At 36.9% G+C, this 19705-nt stretch overlaps 1 protein-coding gene across 4 annotated transcripts in view; it reads left to right on the plus strand.

The window, feature by feature from the left end:
* Positions 1-19705, plus strand: part of apc (APC regulator of WNT signaling pathway) — a 39110-nt gene that overhangs the window by 3651 nt on the left and 15754 nt on the right. The window contains exons 3-5 of one of the 4 annotated variants that reach the window (XM_082157917.1): positions 5913-5994; positions 6879-7031; positions 17514-17598. In XM_082157917.1, coding sequence (XP_082014043.1) covers positions 6897-7031; positions 17514-17598 — 220 coding nt within the window. In that variant the 5' untranslated portion in view covers positions 5913-5994; positions 6879-6896. Of the gene's footprint in view, positions 1-3005; positions 3615-5912; positions 5995-6878; positions 7032-16046; positions 16763-17513; positions 17599-19705 lie in introns of those variants that run through there. The other 3 variants (XM_082157918.1, XM_082157916.1, XM_082157919.1) reach the window with 3 other exon arrangements.

Below are 19705 nucleotides of genomic sequence, written 5' to 3' on the forward strand. Positions count from 1 at the left end.
TTATTATTCACAAAGGCTTATTCAGGAACTCTTTGAGACTGTAATTGCAATGATGAAGTTGTACAGTAGCAGCAAACACACACAATGATGGACATTAACACCAGTGTAACGAAATAATACAGATTATGAACCAAGTTAATGTGTCGTTTAAGACAGAGATTGATGCATTTGAACTTGATGTGTGGCTAGTTTAGTTTATACACTGTTTTCTGGCCATTAGCCATATACAAAACCTTTTTATTCCCTTCACATTTTGGAGCAAATGTTATGTATACATTGTGTTTTGGCTTCAAAATGTCTGTGAAAGGAAAAATCGTGTCTATGGCCCTTTTTTTTCATGAAACATGAGCAGAACGAATTACTGTATAAATCATACGTAAAACCATTTGTACGCCATTTGTGCCAAATGGATTGATGAGCAGTTTACACAGATTCGTTCTGCTCGTGTTTCATGAATAAGGTCCATTATTGTGCAAGCAACTGGTCGTTGTGTGTATTTTGTGATGGAAATATTGCATACTTGTGCATGCTGCGTGGAAAATGTTGGAAGTCTTTGAATCACTTGTGTAGTATTTGAAAGTTGGTTTTGGATAAAAGCATCTATTGTGAGTAAATGACCGATATTATGTCTATGCAGTGCCAGAAAGAGTCTTACGTTAGGCTTTTTTTTTTGTACATATATTTGATTATATTTGTGGAGAGACTGTTTACTTCTGCATCTTGCATGGAAAATATAATTGGAAGAACTGCTTGTTGTATTGTTCAGCTGGAAGTCAGTTTGGATAAAAGTATCTACTAAATTAATTAAATTGATTCAATTATTAAATGTAATATTTATCAAATTAAATGTGTAACTAACTTAAATTAATTTAATACAATTATGTAATTATTCAATGCATAAATTATAAAATGCATAATTATATTTCATATTATAATGTCTAAAGTATGTAATATGCCAATTAAATCATGCTTTTTTTTGTACATATAATTTTGCGCTTTTTTAGACACAATTTGCGAGATTTAGGTTTCGCTTTGATTTCGAATGTCGGTATAGATTTCAATTATATCTCTCAGTTTGTTGTCTTTAATGCATTGAACATGCATCTTCTATGGTGTAGAAAAAAAACAACTTTCATCACAATAGGTGTAATTGTGATTGTCAAAACATTTGGTAACTAAACAGAATTTTACACAATTTTCACGATTTCAATCTTGATTCAATATTGACTCTTTGGATAAATATTAGGTAGGTTACAGTAGATAGCCTACATGTTAATTTTTCTCAAGAAAAGATATATCTCACATAATGCTGTAAACATACAGAGTCAGCTGGTATTATTAAATTAAATATAATTTGGTTTTCATTATAATAACAATTATGACAAGTAAAAATATAATACAAATGTAATATGCACATATTTAGCAGAATACTCCTCTCTATAGCTATTTTTTCCAACTAACGTGTTGTTCATTAAATGGCTTCCCTGAGGTAAATGTAACGTTCTGTGACATAATTGTTCATCTGCAGTTTTATTGACCTCACTGTTGAAAAACACTGATTGATCGATATTATGTATGAGGCATAAATACCTTTTGGTAAGTTGTACTGTATCTTCTTTAAATATAAAGTAACAGATGATCGGTTTACTTGAACTGAGGCGCTACAGCGATCGATCACGTCACATTTACAAGCACCAAAACGGTATTTATTGTCTGAATTTCGTAATAAAATGGACAGAACCTGAGAGCTGAGAATTGTTTTCATATCAAAAGTAACCTGCTCTGTCTAGTCTGTCGGTGTCAGTGTCCTCTTTGCTCCGCGATTTTTCTCTGCGTGAGAAAATGGATGTGTGGCGCGAGAGCGTATGAAAAGTGTAAATTGCGTGAGTCTCACGCTGAATGCGTAGAGTTGGCAGCCCTGCTTTTAAAAGGGGGATAAATCGTCGGCAGCGTTCCTCCTTCCGCCATGCTTCTTCTCCATGTGAGGATTCATTACATTAGACTAGAGCGCGCACGGCGCCGCATGCACACAGTGCTTCATGTGGGGAACGTTACATCAGAGTGCGCACGTGTTTCGCGCAGCATATACGCAGTGTTTGTTTAAGCGGTTGATGGAAAATAAGCTAATGCGCGTTCTATAAATATAAATTCTGATCTATTATTTTTCACGGTATTTTGAAGTGCCCGCGATAACAATATCGTGCATATTCATTACCGCGATTTATTGCATTACCGAATACTGGCACATGTCTACTTCTGCATAATGTGGCTCTTTTTACTACAAAAATGTGAATTCTGCCGGTATTCAGACAGTCTCATGCATACAGATACAGATTCGGGCTACAATCGCGGTAGTCGAAATTTGTTTGACATTTCTAATCGTAAACACAGCCATGTTGAAGCCTGCAGTGATGTTGTTCATTGATGTTATGGCAGTCCACTCTGCTTATTGTTTTTCGAGAATGTTGCACTCCTGTTTGTCATTATGCACGAAACTTCACGCCAATAAATATTGCAGACTTGTGCGCGTCTCAAGCGCCCTCTTTACGTTCGTCTTAATGCCCGTTAGTTGTCCGTGGATTTGCCTATATTTGCCGTTTAAAGGGTTAGTTCACCCAAAAATGACTTTCGTTGCGCAAAAACAAACAAAAATAACGACTTTATTCCACTTTTCATTTCCTTCTCTCTGGGCCTCGAGTCTTTTCACGTAGTGTTTAAGCGTAGCTCGTCTGTGTTGCACGTCACCACGTAGGCTCACTATTGGGCGACGCTGGTCATGTGTGTGATACGTGGTGACGTGCAACAAAGACGCGCTACGCTATTACACTACGTGAAAAGACTCGAGGCCCAGAGAGAAGGAAATTAAAAGTGGAATAAAGTCGTTATTTTTGTTTGTTTTTGCGCACAAAAAGTATTCTCGTCGCTTTATAAACTTAAGATTGAGCCACTGGAGTCACTTGGACTATATTAACAATGTATTAATTTAATACATTTTCTGGGCCAGCAAGTTATAGTGTCCATAAGCCTGTGGAGGAGTGATCCAGCACTCAGATTTCATCAAAAATATCTTAATTTGTGTTCTGAAGATGAACGAAAGTCTTACGGGGTTGGAACAACATGAGGGTGAGTAATTACTGACAGACTTTTCATTTTTGGGTGAACTAACCTTTTTAAAATGGAATGGAAAATCGATTTTACAATCGATTCTATGAACACTTATGTCTCAAAAATCGAGCAGGATTTTTTCATAAAAGTGACAGTCCTAGCATCTTCTATATGGTCCGGTTTAGGCTGCCATATTGATCCGTTTATTACAAATCAGGTCATGTGACCTTCAGACGTTATGACCCATCTCTGCATCTCCAGTATGCATGCCTGGGGCTTCACCGCTTCCCCACACGAGAGCTTTTAAACCCAGTCAAGGGAAGCAGCTGTACAGTGGGGCAGAAATCTGGCCAGCCACCATCAGCCACTGCACCAACACCGGCCTGGGCTGGCCGCCTTCTGATTGGCCGAGCCCTCGCCCATGTGACTCGGTGCTGGCTGGATGCTCTCCGGCAACTGACATAGTTGATGGGTTGCTGGGATGGAGGCTGTCACTGGTGCAGAATGGGGTAAGTCTCCGTTTAACGCCCCGATCTCTTGATGCAAACGCACAGATGTGTGGTCTTGTATTCCAGCTATTCAGTGTGGAGGAAATAATAGCGCGTTTGTGCGGTGTAGCAAGGCGGTGCCGATAAACCCTTTTGTCTTGATGGCTGGTTATTGAGAGGGTGTGGGGGGATGTGCATAGATTGGGATTCTGGCTTTATCATCCGGACGCTGTAAAAGCCTCTTTTGTGCCGTGCAGGGACAGATGCGCTAGCAGGCTGATTATTTCTAGTGATCTCGGGCTGTGGACACGGATTCCACAGTAAATGTAAGCGATAATTGCCCCTGTCAAGATGGAGGGGCTTGTTTGCAAGAGAGGGTTATTCTGATTTAGCTGGCGATGCCTGAACAAAGCAGACGTTAAATGGTGGATTTGTTGTCAGCTTTTCAGGATGAAACACGGGTCGGTTTGGCAGGTTAGATGACGGTGCGTGAGAGACCGTGATGTGAGATGATGATCACTGTGTCTTTGTGCGTGGAGGGAAGGGCATCTCTTGCAGTCGTCTGCAGGGAATTTTGTATCTTGCATCGCTGGCGAAGAGGTGACTGCTTTAATGCATCATAAGCGTCGCATGCACAACTGCACCCCTGGTGAATAAATGCAGAAAAATGCACAGTTGCAATAGTGAAATAATGCGCTTTATGGTATTAAAGACGTGCGAAGGTGCAAACAAATTCAGATGCGTTGTGATACAGATTTGAGGAAAGTGCTGAAATATTAATGAGTCTTTCTTCTTTCCACTCCTCCCTGTTTCCTTTTGATTCTGTCTCGATACCTCAAGCCTTTTTGCTGAATAGATGTCGACCATTTTGCTGTGTCTACATGCCAAGAGAGCTTTGCTTCAGGTTTTTATTAAATCATTTATAAATGTATAAAAAAAAATGGCATTTTCATGATTCTTCTATAAATAATAGAAGCTACACTTAGGATTGTTCAGCAAGATATGCAAAGCATAAAATTTATTATAATATACATTTGTTTACCTTTAATGGCCTTTTATTATACCTTTTTAAAAGTGCAAGTGTTTGTTTTTTCACTAAATGTGTGTCATCAGATGTGTGTCAGCAGATTTCTGTGGCAATCGGACTCATTCTGCCCTCATAACAGCTCAAAGCGTGTGTGACGTGCGGTTGGCATTAAATCATATGCATCCACGCTGGTTTATCATTCATGTTGTTTTATAATAGCAAGATCTTGATGTAATTATTTGGATTATGCAGACCAAAGATGATATGCTTTAGAATGATTCACACATGCAACTTCTATATTTTTATCTGCATTTAATGACCTTCACATCAGAAATCTGATCTGTAAGGAAATGCCAAATAGGGGGATCTTCCCTTTATTGATATATTCTGCTTCATATTGGCCGTGGATGCCCTGGAAACAGTGGCAGAATCCGCAGCACAGTCACATTGATTGGACACAGCTGCAAATGATCCCTGACACATTGTCTGGCTGTTGTAATGTAGGCTATTGGTGTTGGTTAATGTAAAACCAGGGCAAAGCTTAATATGGTGAAAGTGGAATGGAAGGAATTCAGTTTATTGTGCATTGTGAAATTGTCATGATACCAGTTTGTGATGTATTCCCATAAGGCAAGTCGCTTTTGTTTTGTTTGACATTTTTTTGCACTGGGAAATTTGGTATGTTTGGCAGAAACGCATTGCATTGCTTATAAGTTAGTGATTTGAAGCATTACAGGTCAATGTGTGCATCATCCTGCAGCATTTCAATTTGATGAGCCTTTTCTCCTCCTTCATAACATGTTTTCTTTTGCATGCAATATGCAATTTTTTTTTGTCCTTTTCCCTCTTTCTGTATTTTGAAAATGTTGTTTACCTCACAAGCCATCAATATTCCTAATGCTGAGAATATAATTTGGTATTTTGGCAGAACTGTTTTTGAAGACAAATGCACAAAGCCGAACTGCTCATATAAGTGACTAGTGATTTGATGCTTAGTATTGAAGTTCAATGTGTGTATCATCCTGCAGTGTTGCGTGATTCCTCAAATCATGTGTGTTGGTGAGGAGAGGTGAGCATATTTACCATAAAACAGGTTCTTCATTGAGTTATTTGGTAAGATTGCACACATTAGCATGTTTTATCAGAGAGCAAGCTGAACAGGGTTTCGCCGCTGTTCTTTAGCATGTCAGTGGTAATTTAGTGGCGATGTGGTGATAGATTTTTCCACATGGTTGATCAGGCCTTCACTTCAGGACGGAGATAAAAATAGAAACTTTCGCTTTGTCTTTCAGAACTGTTTGCTTGACCGGGCTCACTGCAAGGGTAAAAAATGGCCCAGAGGCATCGGCTCTGCCATCCACATACACACGTGAGGCACGTGTGTTATAGTTCTTTATGAGTGTCATGACATGGTCAATGACTACATGGCAAACATCAGAGTTCAGATGCTCACTCATGATTGACACATGACACTGATGGTCTTTTACAGACCCTCTGGGCAACACTTATACATTTACTCATGTTTATGTGGGCCTTTTTTCCCCCTTTTCACTAGATATTAAAAGATGTAATAGTATAGATGTAGTGTCCAGTGAAGTAATGCTACAGTATGTTTGGCATATTCACAGACTTGCTCAGAAAAAATGCTATGAAAAATCTAAATATATGTATGAAATACAAATATTTACATGATATACTATATATATATATATATATATATATATATATATATATATATATATATATATATATATATATATATGTACATATACATATATACACACACACACACACACACACACACACACATACACACACACACATATATATATATATATATATATATATATATATATATATGCACATATCTGCAAAAAGGTCAAATATGCTTCAAACTAAAGCTATAATTACTTCTGCTTTACCAAAATCCAAACGAGCGAAGGATATAATTGCACAATGCATATAAAACAGCTTTTTGAATTCCTATATTTTAAACAAAGAATAGCAATATTGTTGTAAATGCTGATTCTGCAGTTATATGTGTTTGCATATTTCCTTTGATCAGTTATTTTTTCACTATTAGTTATTTTGATCTTGACAGATAGGCTAATAATATATTGGCTAAATCAACTGATCTGCAGATATTTTGCTCCCTTTGGTCAATTTGTATTTCAATCAAAAATGTTCAATCAATTTTGGCATCGGTCATATTAATCGAGCACCGCATGTGATTGTTCCTCCGTTCTTGGATGTTGCAGGTCAAGAGATAGTCCAAGATGGCTGCAGCATCTTATGATCAGCTGCTGAAGCAAGTGGAGGCACTAAAGATGGAGAACTCAAACCTTAGACAAGAGCTCGAGGACAACTCCAACCACCTCACCAAACTAGAGACTGAGGCGTCTAATATGAAGGTACGGTGTCTGTTTATATCACACAGCAGCCTAACCGTGTTCTTGACAACATGACATCAAAACCAGGTCTTTTTTGACTCATAGAGCGCTGTGGTGGTGCTTTATAAAACTGAGCCTGAAGAAGTGCCTGTTTATAAGTATGAATTACAAGTATAGTATTATGTGTGAAGTTTATAGACCAGCAGTGATGTTTTGACATTTGCATTGATTTGTTTTTATTCATGTCTGTATATTTTACTGCTCTACAATGTGACCAATATCCAAACGAGCAAAGGATTATAATTGCATACTATAAATAAAACAGCTTTTTGAATTACTGTATTTTAAACAAATAATATAAAATATTGTTTTATTGTGATCTATGCTATATCACCATGTTATATTTTTGTAGACCACCAACCCATACATTAGCATCACCCTGGTCTCCTTGACAAAAACCCAATGGACTTTTCCATTGGCTTTTGGATTACCAATAAAAAGTTTACGATTCATCATGATAATCTTCACAAATGAATACAACTTTCATGAATTTTACAGCATAAATACAATCAGCGGAAGTAAAAAGCTAAATGTAAGCTGTAAACAAAATACATCACAGTCGCATGACGTCAGTGTCACCTTCACTAATCTTCTGACGGCTCTTTTGGTCTTTATTACAAAAAAACATTTTCACTGAAAGTTTGAGTTAGAATAGCAATTATAAACTGTAAAAGAAGACTAGTAAGTAGATTAGTTTACCTGTTCGATCATGACTATTAATGTCCTCAACATCCACTATAGTCCAACCATTTAGACACTTCTTAGCAAGTAAAAGCTTAAAAAAATACAATACAGGTGAAACTCAAAAAATTTGAATATCTTGCAAAAGTTCATTTATTTCAGTAATTCAACTTAAAAGGTGAAACTAATAAAGGATATAGACTCATTACGTGCAAAGTGAGATATTTCAAGCCTTTATTTGTTATAATTTTGATGATTATGGCTTACGGCTTATGAAAACACCAAATTAAAAATCTCAGAAATGTTGAAAATGTTCATAAGCTGTAAGCCATAATCATCAAAATTATAACAAATAAAGGCTTGAAATATCTCACTTTGCATGTAATGAGTCTATTTAATATATTAGTTTCACCTTTTAAGTTGAATTACTGAAATAAATGAACTTTTGCACGATATTCAAAATTTTCGAGTTTCACCTGTAGAGTATTACTGATGTTTTTGTCACAGAATAAAACGTTAGAATATCTTGAACTCGTGCCAAACACAGACCTTATTTCATGCTTTTAAACCAAAAACCCATTGACTTCAGGATGTTGTGCTAAATGCTAATTTGCAGTCTGGGTTTAGCCTATAAAAATGCATCATCCCTCAGCAATCTACTGTGCAAAATGTATTGGTGCACGTTATTCTGGAGAATGAAAAATATTTCTTTGTCATGCAATAACTAGCAGTGAAAAATTGTGTAGCCAGTTTGGTAAAAACCTACAACAATCTGAAGAGAGAGTGCTAGTAAACTAGAACAGGAACAACTAGACCTCCAGTCCTCCTACCTTTTTGTCAATTTCAGTTTTCAACCTCAAAGGGTTTGTACTTAAACGCCTCAGTGACTCATTTTGTCATCCAAATGCTCTATGTTTGGGCTTGCTTTTAATGTCGCAGACTTTCAAGACTTAAAATGTCATCCTCCGCCGCTGATTTCCCTCTAAGTACTCTTTCTTCTAGCAGCTTCTGACACCAAAGGCAGTGTTCTCAGGCACTTCTTTTGAGTCGAGCTTTTGAAGTGGAAGCGGCAGCCTGCTAGGTGGACATTAAGAAATTAGATGTGACCTGGCAGTCTCTCGGGAAGGAAAAGAAAAAAGGAGAGAGAGGGTTTTTGAAAGAACTTTAGGCCTAAAATGAATGTGGTGAGACATTAAAAGTTGGCTAATGTGGAAGTTTTAAAGCGAGCCTGTCAACCCGGATTCTCTGTACAATTTAAAGACGAGGTTCAAGCGAGTTCATGATAAAGATATGTGCAGATATATCGTGCTGAAGATCCGCTAGGAAACGGGTCGCCGTCACGCCATTGCACTGTCTAATACGTGTGAAAGTCTCTTTATGTTGGTGAGATTGGTGTTGCTAAGGGAGAATCTTTGAAGCGGAAGCAGATTGTCTCTCCTCATGTTCATACGTTGCAGAGTCCTTAAGGGTTAAGAGAGGTCTTTTTTTGGTTGGCTTGGGGAAAATCATTGGGAAAAGCAGCATTAAAGGTGTCCGTTTTAAAAGTTAGCAGATTAGAATGATTATTTTTTGTGTGTGTGTGTGTTTAATGGCATCATGTTTGCCATTTATGCTTTGCTAAACTGCTCTCGTTCACTTTGAAGACGCTCATAGTCAGCATGAAAGTGAATTTTACTTCCTTAATGTTCCGTATTTCCAACAAGAAAATGTGGGGCAAGACTAGATATTCCAATAATTACTAAAAATGTCATATTATTAGCATACTTTTATTACATTTAAAGCTAATCATTACATTAACAACTAGATTATTGTTAAGCGACTGTAATAGTGCGGCAGCCTAAAGTCAAGGCTGTTTGCCTATAGTTTCATTAACTTGTGCAAACATTGTGTAAACTACCGTGCAAACATTTACCTTTCTACATGGACTTGGAGAGATCATCTTTCTAAATTCAGTCAATGTGAGTTAAGTAAGTGGGATCCATTTTGATTTCATGTTGACTTGAAATATTGCTTTTGGTTACACTTTATTTTAAGGTGTCGTTGTTACAGTGTAATTATATATTTAAGTGCTGATTAATATTAAGCAACTACATGTACTTACTATAGGGTTAGGGTAGGATTAGGATTTGATTGAGGGTTAGTTGCATGTCATTATGCATACTTTACTGTTACTGCTATGGTAAGTACATGTAACATATGTAACAAGGACACTGTAAAATTAAGTGTTACCTTGCTTTTTTAGTGCATTAATTCAATGTCCAAGAAAGGACCCTGCTCTCCAGATGTCCTTGTTATCACGACTCCAAATGCCAGAGGGATTGTCTAAACTCTGGGTGTCCCTATTCCTCAAGGAAGATGTCATCTATTTGCATCTAAAAAAAGAAGAGCGAAATAATATTTGCCTGTGTCGCGTCTCAGGAAGTGAATCCCTGTTGATGTTTGGCTTATGTAAGAGGTTTTGGGCTTAACCTCTTTCATTAGGATGATCTGATTTTAGGCACATTCTGGCCGCCCTGGTGCCAGTGGTTATGTCATCCCTGTACGTAATCATAGTGTTTAAACAACTGGGTTTGTCTAGTGTGTTTCAACTGTGACAGATTCTGCGGAGGCCAGAAGTGCATCTGTGCCGAGTCCTTCATGCTGCCGTCCAGTTTTAAAGTTGCTTGCTATTTCTACGACTGGCAACTGCTAATTGATCAAATCTCTAATGATAATAATCAAAAACAGATTTCATTATCGATTAGTCGGCTCTTTGCACTGTGCATAGAGATCCTCCATGAGTTATGATATTTTAAAGAATAGCACGTTTTTTCATTTATTTATAATAAACGTAAAGGTGCTTTGAAACTGTATTATGAAAAGTGTTACACAGATATTCTTTTTTATTATGTAAGCTTCATATTTGAAACTATTTTTGCACACACATTAAAGGATACAAATAGACATGAGTTTGAATATTTGCTCAAACAGCAGAGCGTATCGGTTCACATGGGAATGCTTGAACTGAAAAACAGTTATAGCTTCATTCTTGACCGACAGCGTTTTTGATCATTTTCACAAGCCTTTCATGGGCCCCAGAATATTGTGTTGTGTGAATATCTGAAGATGCAATATGTGACCCTGGACCACAAAACCTGTCACATGGGTCATTTTTTTAAAACTGAGATGTATACATCATAAGCTTTCCATGGATCTATGGTTTGTTAGGATAGGACAATATTTGGCCGAGATACAACTATTATGAAAATCTGGAATCTGAGGGTGCAAAAAAATCTAAACATTGAGAAAATCGGCTTTTAAAGTTGTTCATTTATGTTCACGATTGTGCTGCATCCACTCACAAAAATACATATTTTATATATTTACCGTAGGAAATTGACAAAATATCTTCATGGAACATGGTCTTTATTTAATATCCAAATGATTTTTGGCATAAAAGAAAAATCTATAATTTTGACCCATGCAATGGATCAAGTGAAAAACCGTGCGACAAGTGACTGGTTTTGTGATCCAGGGTCACATATATCAAAAGAAAGAACAGAGCCTCTGCTTTTAAACAAAATAATCTGTTTTGTTCTAGCTTCATGCATTCTTATTAACACTTGAATGTGGGCAAGTTAAAAAAATATATAAAAAAATTAAATAAAAAGCTGAGAAAATCACTTTTTTGTCAAAGACTACGTCTGATGATTGTGTTATTTTACATGTGTAAGCAATGCTTCCTTCTATAGCTTGTTTCTGCTGCTTTTTCGCCTTTGTTTTAATCCGGAGGAGATTCTGTACTATTTCTGAAGATGCATAACGGCCTTTACCCCGAATTGCCGGAAATTTCCGTCAAGGGCATGGAAGCGCTGTGTCGTAAATGATGGAAAATTCAGTCAATGGCGGGGAAAGAGTTAAATGCAATACAAGCTGCTTTGGATAAAAACATCTGACAAATGTATATAAATGTAAAATCCAATTAGTCATTTAATTGAAAAATTCTATTATAAAAATCTATATATGAAAAATAATAAAACAATTCTATTATATATAAATCTATTTTCAGTATATTGTATGTTCCTCATATCATTCATATGCTGCCCTCTGCCGATGAAACTTCAGACGGTCTTTTTTCCTCATTCTTGTGAAATGCTGTGAGAAAGGCAGTATTTTTGACAGGATTTGCTTTCCTCTTATCTTGACGTCTAAACCTGCAACACTAAACCACTGCCTCTCCATCTTCCTCTGTCCATGGTAACCGTGGTTTAGTGTTGCAGTGTCACAGAACACTTTCATTTTTATTCACAAGTGCTATGCACTCCAGTGTCATAAACATTTTCCTATTTTGCATGGAAGTGTTCAGAGGCCGCTTCCGTTTCCCAGCCTGTGAGAGAGACTCGCAAAGCTTAATTTAGAGAATCTCCCTTCCTGTCTTTGTTCGCCGCATGAATGCAGCTCCGCTTCACCCTGCAGTCATTTCCCTTCCCCTCCGGCCAGCTGAAACAAACATCTGCGGGCAGAAAACAAACAGCATGCATGTCTCAGCATCTGGGCTTCCCCTCCGTGCTCCCAAATCCACTACCAGAGGAGCATTTTAGCTGTTTATTAATCAACATGAGAGAGTGATACAAGATTTAGTGGCAAAATCTGCAGTTTTCTGTCAAAATAAAAGTTTGATGGTTTTATGTTTGAAAATGAAGAAATTAAGTTCCAAAAAAAAAAAAAAAAAATTATATATATATATATATATATATATAAAATAAAATATATATATATATATATATATATATAATTTTTTCCTTTTTTTTACAATTTTTTTTATTTAGTAGTAATAATAATAATAATAATAATTAATATTTTTATTATTGTTTATAGCCATGTTTATACACTGCCCCGCCAAAAAAAGTCTATGATTGGATAATTATTGCAGTGATTATTATGTTTCTATCGTGTTATATGTTTGGCAACAGTTCTTCTAACTCTAGTTGATGGAGTGTGTAGCTTTTCATTTCTTAAACAATCATGTATGAAGACACATCATGGCCATAATCCAGGATGACAATGTCAAGATTCATCAGGCTCAGATTGTGAAAGAATGGTTGTCAGAATTGTCAATACAAGATCTTGACCAAAAATGTACGCACCTCTTGATGGAAGTAGCATCACAACATTTATTCCCATCAAGAGGCGCATATATTTTATGTCAAGATCTTGTATTGACAATGCAAGAGTCCAGCACTGTGTAAAGTCTCCTCCAGCACATCCCAAAGACTCTCAATGAAGTTAAGATCTGGACTGGAGGAGACGATTCATGTGTGAAAATTATTCTTCATGATCCTCACAACCATTCTTTCACAATCTGAGCCTGATGAATCGTGACATTGTCATCCTGGAATATGGCTGTTTAAAAGGAATAGTTCACTAAAAAATTTAAATTCTGTCATCATTTACTTCTGTCGATATCCAAACAGTTGATGTTCCTCATTGACTTCCATAGATTTAGTTTTTCCTACTATGGATGTCATTGGGGTACATCATCTGTCATTCTCTTTCAGATTCATTTCTCCTTATAATGGTCCTGAATTATGACCCAAATCTTCCATTATTTCGTCACATTGATGTTTGAGGTTTTCTATGCATCATGGCGTATAAATAAATTCGCTTTCTCTCTGTGATGAGCTCAGCTAATAATGCTCATTTGTTCCTACATTAATGACTCAGAATGTTGTAATCTTCTAATGAAACATCTCTGGTGGATTTCCTGGACATAGTTTGCACCTTGCCCAGAAAAGTACAGCGTTGCAAAAAAATCTGCTTAGACATTGCCATTTCTGTCCAGAGTTTGTTTTCTTCTTAATCTCTAAAGTATTAGTTGGGTCTAGATGTTGTGTTTGTGAGTGTATAATGTTCTCCAACCTTATTTGTAGGTTAGTTCTTACTTAGTAGTGATGCACCAAAATTTCAGCAGCCGAAAATATTTAATTTTGGAGGGCCAAAATCGTTGATCGAATTGGTGACGTTTAATAAGCGCTTCCCTGATTGCGTGTTTCGACTGTCAGTGGATAAGCTACAACAGTCATGTCAGCGTTGGGTTGACTATCTATTTTTTTATCTTAAATGATCTTAATTTTGATGAACCAAGATGTTTTAGTCTATGCCCTTTTCAGCTGATTCATGAACAAAACTCCACTAAACATTATTTACGGCACGCCTACCATTCAATAATCACAATTGAATCTGATATGAAACAGTCTCAGCTTTTGTTAGTTATTCTAGTCAATGAGTCAGCCTAGTCAGCCTCAGACTGATCTGACTGAGGCTCAACGGACCATTGGCTGAACGTCTGATGCATAAGGCACACTTTTCTGGAAACACTTCAGGAGTTTCGAAGTCGTGATCTGATTGGTTGGTTGAATTCTACAGGATGTCCGGGAGACGTGTGTGTCGCGTTATTTATAGATCCGCCTGGAAACAAATGCTGTGACGCCAAAATCCCTCGTAGAAGAAAGAGTTGTGTTTACAGCTGTGACAATGAGCGTTTATCTGGATCAACTAAACGCTGGATTTTCAAAAGTATGGGAAGTTCAGAACGGAACGGAACAGAACGAACTGTGATTGGTTGCGTTACGTCAATCAAACGTCCTCTTGGACGGTCCTTGGCCAAGAAAAGCTGATAGAGTCCAGACCTTCTGTCGTCAGTCTGAAGCTCTGGCTACGTGAGACTACCTTCACAGTGGCGTGACAGATCGCTGTACTCTTTACTACTAGTTATAGCACAAAACAAACGTGAAGGAACTTCAGAAGGTGTGCTGAAAGAATCGCTCAGTGTTCCACGTCAGTAAAACAGCTTGTAAACAATCAATGTCACATTTCGTTTACCTCAGGAAAGCTAGGAAAAACCCCTCAAATTTTGCTAAATATTTGCACTATATAACATATTCATTTTATCATATTCAGATTTTTACTTAATAACCTCTTGTCTTGTTTGTAATAACTTGCTTTCATGACAGATTTATTCAGCCACCGTTCAACTGTTTATAATTCAACAACAAATTAATATATCATGACATTTTTATATACAACATGAGTGTTGATTATTAAAAAAAGTTGATTAATTAATTGATTAAACTTTACTTTCAGTTTCGATGTTATGGCAACAACTATTTTGGTGCATCAGTTCTTCGTATTGGTTTCCACAAAGAACAGGATATGTTGATTTGAGAAGCTTATTGAATTCAGATAATTTCATTTATTGATGTCATGTTCTTGTCACAGCCTAAGCCTCAGTCTTTCTAAGAAGAGTAGCCTAGTTCATGGTTTAAATCTTGTTTGTCGTCAGTCGCCACGCTTGTTTTTTTCCTGAGTGCATGCCATGTGTGTCATGTGATGTTTTCTTTCCACGTTTCAAGGACGTTCTACCTTTATCACTGGGAAAGCAAAGAGACCTTCCATCCGCCCACACGAACCCGGTCCCCTCCTCTAACACTCGAACAATACCTCCCACCGCAGGCCCACGGGTCTCGTCTGACTCCAGGTCAGATGAAATGCATGCTAGATAGGAATCAGATATGCGAGTATTTCAGGCTCCCTGCAGATGGCTGCCTAGGAGCATTGATTTCCATTACTGGGAGGATAGGATGACATTTTTAAAAGTGTTGTGTGCTTGCAGCTTCGCACATGAGTGGCTGTCTGACTCTAATATTGTACCAAGGGCATCTGCATCGCTGTAACCTGACTCCTTCGGACCTTGACTCTGGGAAGAGGAAAAACTAGGACTTCCATTATAGCCTCAGACGCATTAGGATATTGAAGTCAATTCGAATGTGGATTTGGTTGTTGAAAATGTTATTATAGCTGTAATCTACTCTCTTAAAGGTTATTTTTAGGATTTCAGCAAATCACTTTTGTAATATTAGCAAGTAGACCTTTAAAAAATGTTTAACTCTTAATGTGTTTAATTTGCATAGTTTTTTTTATATTAGTCAAGCATCTAGCACAGTTACTATTGTTCACACAAAGTGTTAATGATTTAAACATAGTGATCATTAATATTAAGTTTTATAATTTACATTTTAATTTATGAAATATTTTTGTTTTGTATTAGATATTTATTGTTTAATTTTGTTTTTAATTATTTTTAAAATGTTTTATTGTAGTGTTGGTTCCTTTTAAATTTTTAAATATATATATATAATTAATTATATTTTATTATTTTATATTAGGCTATATACGTTATATTGTTTATTATATATTTTTAATTTGAGATATTTGTAATATTGATTTAATATTTTCATTAATTAAATTTTATATAATACGATTTTATTTTATATTATATTATCTTGTATTTTATAATTTGAAATTGTGTCATATTTTAATGAAGATTATTTTTGAAAGACCAGAGACATTTCTTGAGAGCATAAATGGAGGCCATGTTGTCTTTAACAAGCGGAGAGAATGATGATGCTGTCGTGTCATCCCTCTGACTCACAGTGCAGTAAAGGGGTCTGTAATCATATGACCTCCCCTATAATGAAGCTGTTGTTTCCTGAGACGGCTCAGTGTGTGACGTCATGCTCCCTAGGGAGAAAACACCCGAGTGACTCTCCTTAGACACAGAATAACCCCGTGTTGTTCTTTTCTGCTGGATAAGGGATGATAAACAGCATGTTCATGTGTGACCTTTCCCTTCTCCACGCGTCTCCAGTGGGCTATGGACATGGTGACCCCGGGCCGATTGGGAAGGGTGGTCCTGTGAGCTGAATGGGGAAGCATCTGTGCTCTTCATGAGGCTTTGGGTCTCCGGGATGGGATGAAGGAAGGGGGAGGTAGTCGCTTCCTGTAAGGCAGTCGCATTGTTTGGGCTTTTTTCGGCTTACAAACACGCTGGAGAACTCGGAGTAATGGAACGAGCGTTGCAAAAGTCTCATGTTTGATATGGTTTGAGGCTGTACTGGCATCATCAAGGGTTTGAGTTATGTTGGCCGTAACCGTAAAGGAACATTGACCAAAACCTCAGCATATGTGCAGTGGTAAGTTCTACAAATAGCCTGGATGTTTTTCTTATACTTCACTGTTATTGTGCCAACAGACATGACTTGTAGCTGTTATCAATAATTACTAGTGGTCTATTGATGGTAACCATCATCTATTGATGGTAATCTGCAGTATTTGTGCTCCAAACATAATTGATTCATCAATTTAAGTGTCTTAAAGATGCTACATAAACATAGCAATGGGTTTTGCACTAGAAAGCACACTTCTGTTTTCTTCTGAAAAAGTAAAAAAACTAGATTCTAGTACCTCAGAGTCATATAATCAGCAACATCTGCTACATTTGATTGTAGTACGGCAAAATACGGTGGTTTATGATGTGTAAAGCCTTGACAAGCTGAAGTTTGGTTGAGCAGTGAACGCTAGCTGATTTTCAACACTGATTTTCTTGCCTAAATCAAAAACCCTTAGCAGAAATCAAGGCCTTTCAGGCATTATCACGGCCAGATCACGCATGAACACGCCACTAAAGAAGTAGCAGGTGCATCTTTACAGCTTCAAAGCTGTTTATGTCTCTGACACGCGCGTCTTCAAAGCACTTCAAAGCTCTTTGATGGAAGTTTTCTTCTCTTTATCAGGCCGCGGGCTGAAGAAGTCTTCTTACATGTGGTGGGAGATGGAAATATCTCTGTTTTTTTCTTTCTGGTACCTTCCGTGCATCATGTTGTTTTATCTGAAGATGGCTTCTAACACTCTACCACACACAGATTATGTCTGTTTCTCTTTCAGGAGGTTTTGAAGCAGCTACAAGGAACTATTGTAGAGGACCCTAAAGACTCGCAAGGGCAGATTGAGTTTTTCGAAAGATTTAAAGGTGAGGGCAGTTGAAAATATTCTGTGAACAATGCATATTTGAACATAATAAACTCACTCTCTCAAGACATCACTGATAATAAATATGGTAAAAATGTTAACTGATAGATATCACCATACTTACCCAGTTGATTAATCACAGTGCATTAAGACAGAGATTTCTGAAATGTAATGTTTAAATAATTGTTAAAGGGATAGTTCACTTTGAAATTCATTTTTGGTATGTTTTAGCTTACCTCAAGGGCATCCAAGATGTAGGTGTCCTTTTTTCCGCGGTAGTTTCAATTTTGATATTTTTAGGTCAAACCGTTCTTGTCTGTCAGTCAAATAATGCAGGTCTATGGTCACGGTCTCAAAACACAAGTACAGAGTCCAAATTAAAACAATTCCCCGTCGTCCAAATTAAACAATTCCCCATCGTAAGTACACATTGATGGCCTAAGACACGAAACGAGCGGTTTGTGTGAGAAAACGAACAGTATTTATATAGTTTTTAGCTCTTATACGCAGACATGTCCGAGTGATCTGAGGGCGCTCGCGCATCCTGGTGTGTGACGTGTACGCAGACTGGTGCATAGATATATATACACTAGATGTCGCTTTGTCTACGGCAGTTCATTGGAACGAATGTCTTTAAGGCGACATCTAGTGTATATATCTATGCACCAGTCTGCGTACACGTCAGATCAGATCACTTGGACATGTCTGCGTATAAGAGGTAAAAACGATATAAATACTGTTCGTTTTCTCACACAAACCGCTCGTTTCGTGTCTTAGGCCATCAATGTGTACTTACGATGGGGAATTGTTTAATTTGGACGACGGGGAATTGTTTTAATTTGGACTCTGTGCTTGTGTTTTGAGATAATGACCATAGACCTGCATTATATGACTGACAGACAAGAACGGTTTGACCTAAAAATATCAAAATTGAAACTACTGCGGAAAAAAAGACACCTACATCTTGGATGCCCTTGAGGTAAGCTAAAACATACCAAAAATGAATTTCAAAGTGAACTATCCCTTTAACATGCATTAATTGACATACATTTCCAGAAATGAAATCTGAACATTGGATGAAGCCCGTTTTAAAATTCTTGTTTGATTTTGTTGACGTAGTTTTAAAGGCTTTTAAAGAGGAAATTTAGGAAATCTTTTTATATCCGTCCAGAAATCAGAAAAACTGTCAACAGTCAGAAAAAGTGTGTTTAGGAATAAATCGGGCAAATTATATATGAACAAACCCCTGTGTAAAACCCTTCAGAATATAGATGGGAACAAAAGACATGGCCTTTAAAAATGTATTGTAATTGAAATCTACAGATGCAAATATATAAATTGTAATAAAATAAACACTTAGATGTGTATTTTGAATGTTTTCTTTCCACTCGTCTGAAAGAAGACATGTGATGGAAACAAAATAGCCCAAAATCTCAAAATTGACAAGTGCATGAAAAAACAATGGTATTGTCTTGCCTTAAAGGGATACTCCACTTTAAAATGAAAATTCTGTCATCATATACTACTCACCCTCATGTTGTTTCAAACCTGTATGAATTTCTTTCTTCTGCTGAACACAAAGGAAGATATTTAGAAGAATGTCAGTAACCAGACAGTTTCTGGTACCATTGACTTCCATAGTAGGAAAAAAATAAACTATGGAAGTAGTCATAGGTGCGTTTCCTAAGCAAACTTCCAAATAGTAACTAATTTTGGACCAACTATTTACCCAATTATTGTGTGTGCTGTGTATTTTTATGCTTGGCCAAATATTGTTGTTAGCTTAGCAACTAGGTAATATCAAACCCTATCATAATCAAATGCTATTTGTGTGGTTGCTGCATATGTAGGCCGTTCCAAATCCGTCACTTGTGGTGTTTATTTTCAGTTCGAATGCTGACTTAGAGTCTTTCGTGAAGATAAACATGTGAAAATTTCTCTTAATCGACCATATTTCCAGAAAATACTTCTGTTAATCGTCTGAAACATGCTGCGACTTCTATTCCAAAGCAATTTATATAATGCAATTAGAATCAAGCGTGCAAAATATTGCAATATGCACACATTTGGATTCGTGCCGATGCGGATTACGCCAGCCCAAGTTTATT

The sequence above is a fragment of the Leuciscus leuciscus genome (assembly GCF_965113295.1).
Source record: "Leuciscus leuciscus genome assembly, chromosome: 24".
Taxonomy (NCBI): domain Eukaryota; kingdom Metazoa; phylum Chordata; class Actinopteri; order Cypriniformes; family Leuciscidae; genus Leuciscus; species Leuciscus leuciscus.